At 38.7% G+C, this 18,095-nt stretch overlaps 1 protein-coding gene across 2 annotated transcripts in view; it reads right to left on the reverse strand.

The window, feature by feature from the left end:
* TINAG (tubulointerstitial nephritis antigen) overlaps nucleotides 1–12,993 on the reverse strand; it is a 43,248-nt gene extending 30,255 nt beyond the window's left edge. For both annotated transcript variants that reach the window (XM_013953260.2, XM_013953259.2), the window contains exons 1-4: nucleotides 12,533–12,993; nucleotides 8,495–8,558; nucleotides 7,703–7,792; nucleotides 6,777–6,891 (exon numbers count right to left, since the gene is read on the reverse strand). In XM_013953260.2, the coding sequence (XP_013808714.2) occupies nucleotides 6,777–6,891; nucleotides 7,703–7,792; nucleotides 8,495–8,558; nucleotides 12,533–12,902 (639 nt within the window). In that variant the 5' untranslated portion in view covers nucleotides 12,903–12,993. The remainder of the gene's footprint in view (nucleotides 1–6,776; nucleotides 6,892–7,702; nucleotides 7,793–8,494; nucleotides 8,559–12,532) is intronic.
* Nucleotides 12,994–18,095: the final 5,102 nt, after the last annotated feature.

Raw genomic sequence — 18,095 nt, forward strand, 5'->3', positions numbered from 1 at the left:
GGAAAACAGTATATTTTCTTCTGCTTCACAATCTGATCATGAGCTGTTGAGAACTCATGGCCTGCTCAGGCCATCCATTTGACCATCCTTTTTTGGCATCTTCATCTCTCAGCCTTAATTTATGTCCTCCACGCTTTGCTTAAATAGCCACATAAGCAAGCACCATCTGGTATAACTACTCATAATCTGCTCTGTTTGACATACCAAAACCACTGAGCTTTTTTTTTTCATTGTTGTTGAACTTTGTGGACTTATTGCTTATGCTGCATAGGGAGGTAGGAATTGCCATACTGAATGACAATAACAGTCCATCCAGTCTAGCAGTGTCTCTCAATTGTTGGAAGCATTTGTTTCAGAGAAAATACAGTGAAACCTGCATTTGTAAGATAACCTACTCCCAAGAAAAACATTCTCTGATTCTTCTTTATTATAAGCAGGCTTACACCCTGAAGCACAATAGGTTCTATCCTGTACATTCTTTTATTTTATCTCTATTTATTTATCTTTAGTCTTCTTATTCTGGGTATCCCCACTGCATCATTTTTCTGAAGTGCTTAAGTGACTCACAAGACCTTTTCCTCAGGTGATTTAAACATTTTAGCCCAGTTCTTTCAAGCTATTTCAGGACTCTCTGGGGAACCAAGCTTTAACAATGCGACTGTGTCATGATTGCTTCATGGTATGTCTTCGGAAACGCTAGTGCCTCCATCCAGCTTGTACACCTGGATTTCCTTCCCACAGAAAACCAAAGGTGGAGAAGAAGTGAGTGAGGGAGAGAAGAGGCCGTGTACCTCAGGTCTTTATCTGATATTAGATTGGGATACAGTCTGTGCACACACCCAGAGCCAGTAACTCCAAAGTGCTTTTAGGTTCAGCAGTTTAGACCCAGACTTTTAGTCCTAAATTCCACTAGACATTTTCAAAGTGTATTGTATGCTCTTGAGCCGCTTAGGTGCTTCTGCAAGTTTTACTTCCACCCGTAAAAGTCAATAATCTACTTAATCTTGCGAAAGTATTAGTCTCAATATTTTGATTTAATCACTTCCAAAAGTCTACTTTCTTCAAAAGCTTGTTAGAAACATGTGACTGACTACAAAGGATGCACACAAAGCCACTGCTACATTAAAGACTCTCTTGCTAAATTATCATTAGGTTCATTATTAATGAGCAAGCACAAGCACAAGATTTAATTTGAAGATTATTGACACTGGCAAAATACCAAACAAATAGCATTTCATTTGCTTGATAAAACTGCTCACTATCAGCTGATAAACAAGCAGAATTTGGCAAAAGGTTATTTAGCACACTTAACCTGGATGGCGACCACATACAATACTCCAAATGGAGTATCTAAATAGATTTTTGGTCTGGGCCAATATGTTACTTTTCGTGTTCCTAAACTACTGCCAATGTATTTAATAGCCTCAAATTGTATATCCCAGAGTAAATCAGTCATTAACCCTCAGCCTTGTCATTTAAAAAATGCGGGACTGACCTGTAGCCAGAAACAGAAGCTTTTACTCCGAGCAATTGCTACTATGATATTCAGAAGCATTACTGTTCTCTGACAAAAAGTAGATTTAGATGACTGTTTCTCAATGTGTACTCCACATGTTACCATCAGACAGCACAATGCAATCAGCACGATTGGCAAACTTTTTAATCCTGCATACGTGTTCTATGCCATCAAGCAAGCAACCTGGCCAAAAGGGGAAGGTAAAGGGTTATAAAAGAATATTCCAACTGAAGCTATGACTTTTCTTCAGAAAAATTAGATGGCCTATCAGAGAAAAAAGCTGAAAATTACTAATTATGATAAATGTGGAAACATTTTTTCTGAGGAAAAGCTGTAAAAAAATTTTAAAAACAAAACATTTTTAAATGTTAAAAAAAATTCTTTACATCACTTGCTTTGAAAAGACAAAATGAGCATGCACGCCCTTCAGTTTGCAAGAGGGAAGACATGTACAGCTGCTGAACTTTTTTACTATGAGATGTATGTCAGAGGAAACAATATATAATAATTTTCATTCTAAGGCAACAACTGTATACTTTGTGTATTTTTACATAGTCTTTATGAGGTCTTTGATATTTAATGACTTTCAAAATGGTGCCTTATTAACTTAATTATGTTTTCAAATTTTTTGTGTGATACAACTCAGATATGTGAGCCTTCTCAGGTAACACCCATGTTCTGCAGTGATATGCTCGGGGGCTTCAACTTTCTCAGGAGTCATAAAGATTTTAGTGGTGTATTTAGCTGTCAGCCTATATTCAGATCTACTTGTACTTTGCCACAGAGGATCCTCAGCTCAGATTTAGTTCACGTGCCACATAATTTTCTTTTAGATATTCTAGTATGCCATCATGTGGTATTAATACCCTAAGGTGATAAACATCACCTTTTTGAGCAAGCATAATCTTTTATTAATAGCAGAGCTTTTAAGAACTCTGTGAGCAACTTCAAGAAGCTTGTGTTTTCCTTAAACCAAAATGTAGTTCTGTCACACAGTTTAATTAGAAGCAACATTATGAAGCCAAATTTGTAACTGGATTATCAGTCAAAGAAACAACTAAAAGCCTTCTATTTTACAACCAAACATTCCAAAACTACTAAAAACTAAGGGTATGCCATAGTTATAAAATGGCTAACACAGAAGGGCATTAGATTCTTGAATATTTTTTGCATGTAATTGCTTTTCTCAAGCATTCTGAAAAAACAATAAAAATGATTAAAACAGCAGCCCCTTAGATATCAGAAGTTTTCATTTATTCATGAAAGAGTAATTCAGTGACCTGTTAGAGAAATGATTTTTATTTAAATTCAGAAAAAGTTATATATAATGAATGGGTAGCTATGGTTTTCATTCTTCATCAGCAAAGCTACCCGGTTTTAATCAGATAAGCACAGGATAGAGACAAAACCTCCTGAACACTAATCATAGCATTTTTATCAACTAAATAGATGATTTGGGGCAAATGTCTTACAGTTTCCTCACCTGCAAAATGGGAAAGACGGTAATAATCCCAGAGAACCCATGAAGATTTAATTAGTACCAATTTTATCCAGGATGAGTAAGCAGTTCCTTGGTCTGCAGGTAGATTAGTACTCAACAAAGTCCCTTTAAGGTCAAGCCATTCAGGTTTTGAAAGTGCCTTTCAAAAATCTTAAGTCATTATTTCTGAATTTCTTGTCATTCATATCCTTTTCTACCTGTCTCCTGGATACAGGTAAATCTTAATGGAAACACTTTCATGAAAATTAGCATGGTTTTATCACTAGATCTTTGTAAATGTGTTCATGTGCCTTACAAAATATCAGTGACAGAAAATTACTCATGGAAGGGGAAGCACAGACAGGTTTCTCTGAAAAGCTGGTAAGTTACTTATCTTCAAAAGTGCCTGGAAGTTAACTCCATGGCTGCTGTTTGACAGGCACCACACAGGCAAGCGTGGGACACCAGATGGTGCAGCCCATAGAAGAGAGGTTTGCTCCAGGGCGCTCCCCAAGAGTTAACGAACCCTGGGTGCACCACGACCAGTGCCACCACACTGTGGGGTTGCTGCAGCCTGGGGGCGCACCCTTTAATGACCCCATCATTGAGAAGTCCAGACAAAGGGGAAGTGACACCGCAGACCCACATCTCCAAACTGTGGAGCCATTCCCCACAGAAAGACCTGCTGATGGGTGTGTTGCTACCCACTGAGCAGTGTTTGGTGCGAGGTGACCTGCTGATGTGCACGCCCTGGTATTGACTAGAGCCACGCGGCCTTGGTATGGCTGTGGGCTGGCGTTGTTCTGCCTGGGTATAAAAGGGAATCAGCCACATATGCTTGTGTGGACTTGGACTCACGGTCAGCTGGCCTGTGGACCCAAGGACCCACCCGTCGGCAAGGATGTCCCTGATGTCAACAGCATGGTGAGGAGAAACTGGGGAAAATTAGACTGGAAGGGTGGCCTGTAAGGGGCGAGAGTGGGCACTGTACCGTGCACCCATTGTTAGGGAATCCAGGGAAAACTACACCGGAGGGGTGGCCCTCAAGGAAAGGGTGAGAGCGGTCGTTGTATCGTGCACCAGTGATTGAACTGTAGAGCTCTGATATGTATTTATATTTTCAGTTCTGTTATATTTCTAGCTTTGCTATGCTGTTAGCTTTGTTATAACTTCTTAACTATAATAAATTCTCACACTTGACAAATGACAATCTCTTGAGTTCAGTACAACTAACCCCAGAATCCGAAAGAATCCCAGACGCCCCTCTGGTGACACATCACACTGTTGAATGGACAACTGGAAGCATCTGTCCAGCACCCCTCATGGACCCTGACCCCTGCTGCAAACTTGCTAAATCACACAGGGACAATAGATATGAAGTCAGCTATGAAGCAATACTTTATCACATCTTCACCCCACTGGTCATTAGGTCTTGATAACTGCTGATTCAAGTGGAGTCGCTTACTAACTTGGATTGGCTGAAGTGAAGAAAACCAGTTTTCTCTTATATTTCTGTAAAGTATTGAAATTTGGCAAGTAGGAAATTTCATGAGGCAGAATAAGAAAACTAAGGATCTGACGTTCCTTGGAAAACTATAGAAGGGGACTGGATCAGGGAAATTCTCAGAGCCTTATGGGAAATTTTAGAGCAAATTTTTTTAAATCAAGACTATCCAAGAGCAAGAAAGATTTAATATTTCTGAAGAGAAACTACAGGCAGGAGATGGGTTCCTGTAAAATTCAGAGCAATTTTCTGTAAGCTCAAAGCATTCTCCAGAAGCAGCGAAAGTCATACAGAGATTATTATTGTGTATTTTTAGGTTTTGTAAGTAGAGAGGAAGATTTCTTAGAATCCTGTGCAAACCTTATGCATTCAGCAATGCTCAGGACTTCCTGAAGGTTAAATGCACAAAGCTGGATTTCTGGAGAAGAATGCATTGAAGCTTTTGGGGACTCTGGCAGAGCCAAAGGTAGTTGAGTTGTGGCCCACAGACTTTGTAAAAAGGTAACAAATAGATAACCTATGCCTGGGAAACGCATCAGGGGAACAAAGGATGTAAGCAGTGCAGCAGTCAAGGAAGCCACAGGAAGCCTAACAGCAAAGATTCAATAACATGGTACCACTGGGTGACCAGCTCCCCAAAGGGTAATGGAAGAGAGAAAATATTATAGATAATTTCTTGTATCCTTCCCCTTCTTGTTATTCTAGGTGGAAATTGTCTCAGCTAACTAGATACCTAATAATGAAGAAGTCAATGTCTGAGTGAGCTAATTACATTATACTCACTTCTTGCTTCTGCTATATGAAGATCACACTGTATTTCTCAACCCTTCCCCCGCCAAAACAAACAAACAAACAAATGAAAAACCCTCCCCATCCCTGCAAAAAGAAACAACCAACCTCTGTTAAACTATCTTCATTGTAGTTCACTGGCAATTTGTGGAAGATACAACTCAATATTGCAGTAAAATCTTTTATATCATTTTCTTATTTTGACTTGCCATCTTCAGTTCAAATGGATTCCTCCTTTGCTGTTAAAAGCAGTCTAGCAGAGCACATGAGGAAAGTCTTTTACTCCAGAGTTTAATTTCTGTTATTTATGGCTCTGACAATCTTTAATAGTGTAATTTGGAGCATGCCAGGCAATCTTCCTGGGCCACAACCCAATGCCTCACCACACTGGGGCAAGCAGAATTTGTGTGGGACAAAGAACCAGTCTGCATCAAGCAAAAGGGTCAAGACACTTAAAATTGTTGGTCCTCCCCTCTCTCCCAAATTCCCCTTCAAGTGATAACTCTGCCCTGCGGTACCCATAAGGCCTTCCGTAATTTGGAGACCCTTCTGCCATATTCTTATATCTATATGTATAGGCATATACAATGAACAGCAGCAATTGTCTTCAAATAGAATCACTAGCCTGAGCTATGTAGAAGCCAAAGATCAAAAAGGAGCATGTTCAATGTTATTGGCCATCCTTGGATCTATCTATTTATCCTTGCAATTTTTCTAATTTCATTCTCATTGCTGGGGTAGTTGCTTTTTTCAGACTATGATTTCCATAATTGTGAGCCTTCCAAGAAAGAAGCTAGCTGATTCAAAACACTGGAGAATCTATTTCAGACTAAGTAACCATGCATTTCTTCCTTTATTTCTTAACCTACCTAATTTACAGTATATTTGCTTTGCTGCAGACCTAATTTGAGCATAAATATGTGATCAGAAATTTAATTTAACTGCCAAGAAAGTGGCCGTGGCCAAGAGGTTTAGACAGCTGGTGGTAGAAAATCATCTCATTTTCCCATGCTTCCCATCACTTTTCCTTTCATTTGGCCAAAATGCCAACCTCGTTCTGCATCTTTACATTGCTTTATTCTATGGACCTCCATGACTTCTTTCCGAGAATCCTGTTTAGTCTCAGCCATTATCCTTAAAGAAATACGTCCAGAACTTTTTTGCAGTCATGTGTGCAATTGGAATAGATTAGCATATGGAGAAGAAGCAATGATTTCTACACATCAGTGGTCTACAAGGCAGCACTGGTCAAGTGAATATTGGTGCACTGCTTCCCAGTGGATAACATTTCCTTTTGCTCCTCCTAGTTTGATTTCTGTCAGAATGACCACACTGTCTATGGCTAGGAGAACTATTCTGGAAGTTTCATATGCAACATGGAAGCAGTTAGTGTTAAATCCCTGAACTGTGTGCTTATAATTTTCCACATCTATTTTTCCCCGTCATAAAGTTATTAACAAAATTGAACAATTGCACATGACACTCACTGGAGTTTCTTTCATATTCAGTAAAGAATGAGATGGAGGGAGTGTGCCCAGGCGTTTTTTGAAACCTTCTTCCAGTGTCATTCCCCAGAGCTGGCTGTAGTTGTCAGCTTTCCATCTTCCTCATAGATGTAAAAAAAAGAAACAAAACCCGTGTTAGAGATACTGCTCACATTAGAGAGGTGAAGGTATCCAGGTGACTAACAATTTTCTGTCCTAGCTCAGTCGGTTTGAATCACTCCCATGGAGTACAAAATGTACCAGTACTGAGTCACAATCTGAAATTTACTTACACAGGTGTCATGGGTGAATTTAGTGCCTCAGCTAGTAGGGAGGAAATCCCTGAATCTCTGTAAACAGCCAGCAGGCTCCTGAGATACTGCTCTGATACTGAGCATTTCCCTAACACCTCTGCACTACTTGGAGGGAACAAGAACTCGTAGCAAGAAAAGCACTAAACCTCACAAAATTCTGATATCTTGGTCCCTGTTTGGGCCATCCTCTCCTGCAATGCTACCTAGAGTCCTGGTATGTAGAATAATGCAGCTGGGTATAGAGAAAAATTACTTTAAATATCTATCCTGAGTGAAAAAAAGGAATGAGGGAAGATTATCTAAATAGAATTTTAAGAGTAAAAAATTATACTAAATTTGGAAAATATTTTAGATAGATGTCAACTAGATGTCTTTAGATAGATGTCAACTGTCAACTGTTAGCAGCATGAGACTTTCAGTATCTTTCCATTTAAATCTCTGTAATCTGCCAGAGATTTAAAAAGGGATTTCATAGAAGTATGTTTGCTTTTAAATACGAAAATCTCTTTTTCTTGTCTTTGGGGAGGGGAGTACACCATAACTTATAATTTGCATATGCGTATTATGAGCAATACAGTGGTTTACAATAAAACCTTAAAATAAAAGGGTTCTCACCCATAATCTCCAGTATTGATGTGGTGAATTAAGTCTGGGCGAACAAGACATACATCGTTTGAACACTTCCACAGACTTTGGAAGCATTTGCTGAAAGGGCAAGAATATCTCTGAGCAAAATTGTCGAAGGAAAACTGTGCTCTCTAACAACAGAAGGAAAGTGGGGAGGAAAGCATAAACAATACAAATGTCATAGTATTAATGAAAACACAGTCTTACTCAGTGCTACTTCACTATTTAATGAATCCTAATTGGAACGAGGTGGGAAGGTTTACTTCTTGCAGGAAATGTGGTATAGCAAAATTTTGTTTCTATCCTGGTTAAACCAAATCAGGGAGAAAAAGAAATTTACTGTAAATTAGATGCTTTGAGAAAGTTTCATTTTGGGTAACCAGAAAGGAACTACGTGCCCGTAGACACCTTGCCCCACAGATCCTGGGCTGAGACGAAGGCGGCTGTGGGTCCCGGCTCCGTTTGGCTGCAGCCGGAGCAATGCGGAATGGCTTCAGAGCCGGCAGCTGGAGGCCCGGGAGAGCCAGGGAAAGCTGTGGTCACCAGGCACACAGGAACCCTGCAGCCTTCAGACGCTGGGGTCCTGCCAAGGAGGGCTGATGATCTCTTGCCATCGTTTTTAGGGGGCTTTAGTCTATGATACCTTAACACAGGACAAGTCTTCCAACCATTTTGAGTTGATTGCACGTTTAATACGAATTTAAGGACATTTGCTACTTTAATTCTTGTTTCACGATGTATGCTAAATGAAATTCAATTTGCTGTTCTCTGAAACATTACCAGGAATTGCAGTTGTCTTTAATTGTTGTTCCTTCTCCATAGTATTGGCCATCTTTATAACAACCTGCCAACATAACATATAGATGCGTGAAAAACATAATCATTTTGAAGTGAACTAACTCAAAACTCTTGCTATTATTGAATTAATTGGTTGAATGCAATATACATAAATTATTTTGATGAAAGATGGCAATATCTATTTCCAGTTTCTTCCAAATAATGAAGACAGTCTGATGAATTTTAATTTTTTCCTAGGTACATTATTATTCACAGTAAATAAAATCAGCAACAGATTCAAAGCACACACTAAAAAATGCTTATCTTACATGTAAATAGCAAACAATTCTTCAACTAAAATTATTTTCTAGTAATTTCAAAATAATAAATTTCTAATAATAAAATTATTATATAATACATAATTAAAATAGAATCTTTAACAAGTTTTTTTCAGTTACTGTATTTTAAAAACTATTTCAAATGTTTTGTAATATATTATTTTTCCTTCAGATTTTGGCAAGCCTACAGGTAGAGATCATGTTTCTTCACCCATTGAAAGGGTTTGGAGCAAGGAACCCCCAGGTTTTCCTTCTCCTCCATTTTCAGGTAGCTTTAACCATATTTCATATGACTATAGTGTCAACTTATATTACCATTATATCATGCCTTTTCTCGGACAACTGTGAGGAAGGCAGTCCCTCTCTCATGACAAGGGGTGGAGTGCCTCTGACCAGATACAGACATTTATGTCTTAGCTATCTAGATCTCCATTATTAACATGAGAGAAATATGTGCTTCTAGGCGATAATTAATTTCATGCTAAAGTAGAGTAGAATTCATGAATTAATTATAAGGGCCTATTTCTCTCTGTTAGTTATACAGGAGACTATGCCAACTAGCTCAGAGGTAGGTGAGCCGTATCCCACTCAAACTGAGGTCCAAACTGATTGCTCAAATTCAGTTTCTTCTATGGAGACATTTTTTCAAAGTACATCCAAAGCAAATTGCTCAAGTCTCACATTTTTTCATAGTCTGCCACAAAATGAGAATCAGACAGTTACTGGAAGGAGGTTTCCAGCAAGATGTTTCAAATATATGAAGGGAAGGAAGTATTAATGCACTGTATGAGCGACAGGATGAGGCCCCATCTGGAGCGCTGCTGGCAGCTCTCACCACCCATTTCCAAGAAAAAATACAAACTTGAACAAGTACAGGAAAAGTTTTCTAATAATGCACACACAGGGAATTGAAGACTAGAAGAACAGCTTTTTTAGCCTAGCCAAATTAAGACTTAGGAGGGCTTAAGAGTACAACCTATAAATGTACCTAAAATATCAGTGTCAGAAAGAGAGTAGACATATCTAAGCTAATAGAGACTTGTGGCATAAGAGTAGGTGTAAATAAATAGGAATAAGTTGGGAATCACAAGGAGGATTCAAACCATCAGGGCAGCAGGACTCTGAAAAGCCTTCTAGCCAGAGTCATGGGGTAAATAGGAAATTAATTCATTTCAAGATAGAGCCTGATGACTTCATTAATGGGATTATATCACATGGAGGTTGTGATAGAAAGGGAGTGGATTTAATAAATGAGGACTTCCATCCCAGCTCTATATTCCTGTTCATCTTTATACCTCCACCAGGGTAAGATCCAGTGAGTTGACTCTGACAGGATACACAATCCTTTTTGTACCATCAAAGTAATTGAAATAAAAAGATAAATAATAAACATAGTCAATAAATAAAACTTTAAGGGTTCTTTAATAACAAAAACCAAACAAACAAAAAAGTCTAGAACTCTTATTCAGTATCTAAGAAAGCTGAAACTGGAATGTGCACCATTTCTTTTGAAACTACACAGGAAAGATGTTGAAACATATTGTATATTGGCTTTATAAAGACAATGTCAAACCAGTTGCACATAGCTAACTCAGGAGTGACCTCAAAACAGTGCACACCTATGAAAGAAATCCCAGCATAGCTTACTACTGCCATGCTCCATGCCAGTGAATAAACTGGGATCCAGAAATAAAGCACTGCTTTATTTCTCTGTATACCAAGCCATGTAAAGCATGTCAGTTTATTGGTTTATTTAAAGAAATATAACTCGGGAAACACTGAGAGCAAAAACACAGGCAACCAAAAGATCAAAATCTTCCAAGTGAAAAGTAATTTGACATATGTAATCTTCTAGTGCTTAAATAATTCCTAGCCAAAGACAGAAGTGTAGTCTCAGTTACTAAAAGTTAGCTAATGTACTTACATCATTTCTAAAAATGCCTCGTAGTTTGCTTAATCTTCAGACATCCATTTTTTTCCTCCATTTTTTCCTTCCAATTTCATTCTCCATTCCCTGTTCCTCAGGCATTTCAGTTCTAGAAAGTTCCTTTAGTTACATTTTTTTCCTGATGCATTTTGACTGTTTTACTATTCTCTCTCTACCCTATATGTTACTTGTATAAAAAATATCCAATAAGCAGATAAAAAAGTGGCTAACTTTCCATCAGCGAAGCACTTTAACAACCAGGGGGAAAAAAAAAAAAAAAAAGGGAACTTGTTTTGAAGCAAGATATAAAAAATAGGGTATAAGTTCACTTAAAAGACAAATAAAGGTGCATGATTAGATTAAATGTAATAGCCATCTATGCCAGGCATGTACAACCCAGGAGCTATAGAACAGTGAACACATATGCAAATTTTGGATTAAGGAAGACAGTAAAAATATTCCCCCTCACTTAATCCTTTGTCTAAACTTTCCATTATGTTTTTACTTTTCGGAGGTAGACCTACCACAGGATCCACATGACAGACTGCTGCAGGTTTTGTACTGATTTGCTTCATTAAAACAGCTTGCAAAACTAGAACGTTAGGCTGTCAGCTCAGGAGCAGAAATGCTGCTACATATGTTTATGCAGAGCTTACTACAACAACCCCAGGATCTTTTGGAAGTTAATAAGCAACCGTGCAATCCAAATAAATATGAAATAAATGTCTTTATTTACATAATCATAGCACATTCTTTTAGATGATTAAAAACACTTTGGAAAACCAAATTTGCTTTACAGCATTTAGCATTTTTGTCACTCCCTGTTATGATCACTTATTAGGTTTTGGCTCTACGCCTAGCTTAAGAACACAGTCTTCTGAAGAGCTTATGATTTGAGTGCTGAAATATGATCATCAAAGTTATTGAAAAGAAACAGTTAATTTTAAAAAGTCATGGCGATATTTGTGTTGATTTTAGGCTTTAAAAGTTTCATACATTCTCTTCTTTTTCAGTCAGGTTTGGACTACTAATAGTAAGGAGTTACATTAGTGTTAAAATCCCCCATTCTAATCTTTATCACCAGCAGAGATTTGGCTATGGGGAACCAAGCGAGAACCTGCTGCTTGTAGGTCATTTTTTGCAGTCTCTAGTTCTAAAAAAATAGACTGAGATTAGAGCAATCCTGGAGGAAGTTCCGCTACAAACTGACTAGTGAAAAACTAAAAAAAGACAGTATGAGACAGAAATCCCTGTTCTAATCACATTCCTTCAGCTACTCCTGCACCTGAGCTGCTGCAATAAAAATGATGTCCCACAGAATCTATGCTGGGTCTAAACTACTGCAGGATACCTCAGACTATTATCATTTAGGATAAGTCTCAATCTCCTTGATGGTCTGTTTTTACTAATGAATACTAAAATTTGGGACTTGATGTTAATCTCACGTTAATCTGTGATGCTCTATTGAAATTGATGAAATTACACTAATGATCCAATGAGGTTATCTTATTTGGGTAAACTAGGGGCTCTTTCCAAAAGAGATATTATCTAGCTAACCCTAAAAAAATATGTCCCTAGAGACAAAGAAATAATAGCAAGCAAAATTCTTACTCCTGTTTCATACCAAAGTTGGTGTTTGTCCACTGTGTCTTTAGTCACATTTTAGCTTAAATACACTAAAAATTAATACACTAAAAATTAATCAGCAGCTTTTGTTTCAAGTACATTTTTTATTGTGATGTGCTAATGCCAATTAATCACACTCTCTCTGTGTACCTGATGTTGGAGGCAGCCAAGGCTCATCTGACTCAGTGGGCTCAACAGAGTTGTCACAGACATCCCAGTAATCAGCACAGCAGTCCACAGGGCCAGGAGGACCTGTGGTACAGAACTGGTCGCAGTAGCAGATAGCTCCTCTGGAAGTGATGTTAAAGCTGCAGCCATCATCTCTTCCCACACAACAGCCTCGTGTCTTGCAGTACTTGCCCTGGTACAAGCTCCTTTTCAGTCTGCTCCGCTTTACAGAATGGTGGTCTTCAGCTGAGTAAAGTCCTCGTGAGAAACTCCTTCTAGAGTCAAGTTGCTTTTCCATCCAAACTTCACTTGCAATGCAATATAAAAGCAAGATCTGGCTTTTGAGCCACATTCTTCTGTCTCTAGCAGCCTCTTTAAGGCTTCCTATGCTTCACTTTATAGGTAAATGACCATTTATTGTGTGTGTAATCCCTTCAGTTACTGTTCAGAAAGAAACCTGGACAGAAACTTGCAGACTACAGTTTTCTATAAAGTGAAGAATCTGTATGCGTTAATCATTAGTCAGACATGTTGTAAACTATTTTATTTGCCCAAGATAAAAAGATACTGGAAATGGAGCCACCGCTATGTATCAATCATTCTGAGATGTTGGGTGTATTCTTTTCCAAGTGAGAAAGTCTGTAGTAAAGCTGAGTTTCTTATGCAGAAGATATATGATCCAATATTTTAGTTCTGTATTTTTAACTTCTAAAATCAAAATAATATGCGAGATAAGCACGTGCTCTCAAAGAAAGCTCTCCTTCCTCCTGGTTTCAGTTGCCTGTAATCTATATATATTCTCCATATGATTTGAAACTACATCATATTTAGGTTGCATTTGCTTCACATTTTCCTTTTTGATACTCAGGGCTATAGACCGCTGTGTTTCACTACAGTAAACAGTCCTGGGCAGCCTGGTCTAGGTGACCCTGCTTGAGCAGCGGGTTTGGACCAGATGATCTCCAGAGGTCCCTTCCAACCCCAACTATTCTGTGATTCTGCAAATATATTCTGCATCCCTGCTTTCAATCTTGTTTGCACTGCCCAATAATATTGCTGCATATAGAGAGTTAAAAATGTAACATGCTTCTACCATGGTTTAGATGGGGTTTGCCAGCAACTTGCTTCACAGAAATTATTTATGAACAGACAGGATTATCACAACTTTTTGAGAAAAGTATTATTTAATCAAATCATATCCCTAGCAAACTGGTGCCTTACAACTTGCAGCTGTCTAAGAGTTCAAAGCAGGACCTCCAAAAGCTTTGTTGCCTAAAACAGATATTCTCCCAGTCTTACAGCAGGAGTGATCTAACTTAGCTTTATATATTTAATTTTGCACTCTTTCACTGTGGGTGAATTAAAAAGAAAATCAGGTGATATTCAGTATAAACAATTACTCAAAGATATTCTTTTAAGCTTCATTCAATAAAAACTTGGAAATCTCTGTCAACAGAGTAATAAATACCACTGATCGATCAGTGCTCATTCCTATTTAAAAAATAGAGAGCAAGGTTAGCTATATTAATAAAACCATAAAGAAAAACAGAGCAGCTACCAAGAGACATGTCTAATAGCTTTTACTATTTGATTTGCGGTCTCCAGTTTTTGGACAGCAGACCTAAAGAAGCATGCATGGTAGTGTTGCCAAAACTTTAAAAGATTCAGAAAAAAGCAGCAAAGAATTTTAAAATTACTAGTAGAGGTAGTATGTAAGGCTAAATTGCAGAAAAAAAAAACATAGTTCGAAATACGAATCATTACAAAACAATTTAAGTCTTCACAGCTGAAAAAAAGAGAAAAAAAAATGGTCATTCTTCTTTCCCCATTTTGCAGTAAATGAAAGGAACCTGAAGTAATTAATGGCAGGCAGTTTTCAAAGGAATGAAGGGACTCGTTCCCTTTGTGATTTTCACTGGACTGTTCAGTGCTTCAGAAGGTCATTGAATCAAAGACCAGTTACTTTTGAAAGCACAGCTGGCAGCACAGATGGTTTGGGTGCACTGCCATGAGTGGCAGGCACATTAAGGGGAATCATGTGCCTGTGTGCATGTGCGTGTGTGTGTGTGTGTTTATATAGAAGGGCCAGTAATCCAAACTTTCAGGTCTTTAATACAATTTCTTGCCAGCAGTGCTTTTATTGGACCTCCTCCCACACACTCCTCACCACAGCTAAGGGACTGAGGATGAAGGAAAATTGCATCAGATCACATGCTTTATTTTGTTCTTTTGCAGGCAAACTTCTTTACGGAAGTGAATAGAAAGGGCAAGGTCAGCAACATGCAATCACTGTACATCACATATTAGGATATAAATCTGAGCCTTCACGTTTTTTCTGTGTTTTTTGATTTGGTTTTGTTTTTAAGACAAAAATGTGTCTGTCACTGTCTGCTACAATGCATCAAATGTAATGTGAGGAAAGTGAGAAAAGACACGTTCATGTCTTAAGTGAACTGCTCACTAGAGATGAACGTCTGCTTTTCCTTATGCTTGTGTGACTCCATCAGTTTCGATAAAATGACTCTTGAATTGCATTGACATTTGCAAAATGTAAATGCTGTTTCTTATTGCAGATCTTTGGAAATAATTTTACAAAGTTATATCCTTGCTCTGGTAAAGCAAAATGAAGAAAACAAGCTACCATATGTGATAAATGTTATCAGCCAGTCAGGTTAAGTGGATGGCCATATTCATGTTTTAAGTCATAGTCGGTTTTGTTTGCTTTTTTAATCTTCAACTTTTATGATTTGCTGACAACTAAACCAGAGGCGAAGGATTTGCTTGGAAGTGAAGTGTGCTAGTTTGCACAGGAATGAGCTGTCTTTTAAGGGCATGCAAAAATGGAATTAGTGCTTCTGAACAGGTTTGTTTTGTGACACAAGAAATTGTGCTGAAACTTGATAAAATCCAATTTTCCCATTTGTTGTTGCTGGCTTATGTTTAACCCTTAACAAAAACATGACTCTATTTTGTTGTGGTTCAGCAAATATTTTGATTTCAGTAGTTTCCTTTGTGAGCAAAAGTAGCTCTCACTACTGTGTGAAAGCACGTGTTAACTTACCCATAAGTATTTAAGAGTAGTTAAATGTGATCTTTTATCTCTATTGACGATTAACTTGTTCCAAATATAACAGTTCTGTTAAGCTTTTGAACTATGGTGCCACTCTTGGTTCTAGTCTTACATAGTTAAGTACAAAAATATCTGGCTTGTACCTGTTTCAGCACTCCCTGGCGTCTATGCCTGAGTTTAAAAATACACCACAAATCTGGCAGAAATTCAAGTATTATTAATGTCATTGAACACTCTGTGGAGTAACAAAACAAGAAACAGTAGAAATGAACAAGAATCTCTTTAAAGATCAAGCAGGATTATTCCACAGACATTCTTTCAAAATTCTCTCTGATTTGTTTGAACAAGCTTATTGGACACCCTAAAATCTCATTTCTAATCACATTCATAGTAGAGGTTAATATAGCAATGAACCCCAAGACTCCAGAAGCTCAAAGTCCATCTCATGAGCTCACAGCAGAGCCCATCATGTCAGAGGACCTTAGTGGCCTTCCCTTTGTGCAGGTGCTGTGAGCAGGGCTGGGGGCAGGCCTTACACCCAGCCTGAGGGTGAATTGTGGTATTACTACATTGTGCTAGGAAAATGAAGTGACTCACGGCCAGTGTAGCATCCAAGGCAGGAAGAAACCAGGATACCATCCCCTATTGCAGTCATTTCGGTCAGTAGACACGTCACAGTGCATCAGAGAGCCTTTGTAGTTGCTTACCCTCAATTTAAATTCTGCAATGATATGAGCCATCCCTTGCTTTAAGCTCAAATGGAAACTTAGCTGGTGACTCCTTGCCCAAAATACACCACTGATTTGCAATGGCTGCAATATTTTATATGTATTACTCTTAATTATTAATAAAGCTGAATGGCTGCAACAAGGAAAAAAGTTTTTAAAACAAACCTATTTCCCCAAAAGTATTATTCCACACTGTCTTCCCTCTGCCATATGCTGATTACAGAATAGGATTCACGCTCCTGGATAATGAGTGACTAGATCCTGGACATGTTTATTCAGAGAATACCTGGGCATTAAAGTAATCTTTCTTGCTAACACTTTAGTCTCCATGTGTTTGGAGCAGGCCCAGAAACGAGGGTGCTTTCACCATTGCCTAAATAGACTTTTCATCCTACTCAGTGACAGCTTGGCAGCTCACTGTTGTGGGTTGTTGTTACAGCATTGAGCGGTGTCACTTTGAATTCAAACATTTCAAGGCTGCCTATCTCAATTTTTATGATGCCAATCCAGGTTATGTGCAACTCAGAATAGTGGAGACTTACATGGCAAATTTCATCAGATATCTAAGTACAGTCCTGCCACAGTGCAATTTGTTATAAGAGCCTCTGGGACCTACAGCCAGACATAACTCAGTTATGAGGCCAATGGGGTAAGTTTCTCAGATACCCAGATGAACAGCTTTAGGGTCAAAAGCAGAGCTAGAGGATGAGAATATGACCCCAATTACCCTTGCCGAAGAAACCCCATTCCTCATGCATACAGACACAGACATACACAAGTATGTGAGCATGAAGCAACAACCACAGGTAGCAGAAGATGAGTTTTATAGGCATTATATGGTTCCACAAGTGGTCGCTACACTCTCCTAACCTTATCACGCTTCCTGCCACAGCAATTCATTACGGTTCCTTCCCACCCCAACTGCATTCCCTGGTCAACCTTGAGGCAGCAGGTGCCATTTCATTCTTCCACCAGCCACACTCCAGAATCTCCCTGAGACTATGGTCAGCCCACTCTGAGCTCAGCTGAGTTAATGCATAGAAAGAAAGGGGGTTTGGGCATGAACCAGCACATCATGCGTGTAGTCATGTAGCTGCAGTTGTCCTCTTCAATGGTCCTTCATGAGTGCTTGCAGCATGGGAGAAAAGCAGTCATTGTGTTTGATGTGTGGGTAGAAACCTCTCAGGAGACATAATGGGGGATGAAAACCGTGGCGGTCATCCCAGAGTATCAAGGCCCACGTACCACCAAGGTTGTGCTGTCACTGCAGACTCTTGTGAAGAGATAAGCTAGGGAATGGCTGCACATAGCTTCAGAGAAGTCCTGTTTTCAGTGAGCTTGCCAATCCCAGATTAGTTCCTGACCTAGCTGGAGATGAAGGAGAAGGGGAGGTCTCAAAAAAGCAACATCTTTCATTTTTTTGCTAGCTTGAGTTATTCTGTGATTGAGTACAGCAACAACAGAAACACCAGAAACGTGCAGGGTACAGTGATTACTGTGTATCAGACTGCATGTTGGCTTGTGAGAGGGAATGAGAGAAAAAGGGGGTCTACAAGCCCTCACTGAGTATAAGCAGTCATTGGGATACTGGCAGGAATCTGTATTTACCAGAGAAACAACAAATAAAATTAGGGTAAAGGTATCAGATCTTGGACTAAATATATTACACCACTGAATAAGCAGTGTCTATTATTTTTATAGTACTACTGAAAGCAATCAATTTTTTATGGCAATATTTGCTCTTCAT

Source organism: Apteryx mantelli, chromosome 3, assembly GCF_036417845.1.
Source record: "Apteryx mantelli isolate bAptMan1 chromosome 3, bAptMan1.hap1, whole genome shotgun sequence".
Lineage (NCBI taxonomy): Eukaryota > Metazoa > Chordata > Aves > Apterygiformes > Apterygidae > Apteryx > Apteryx mantelli.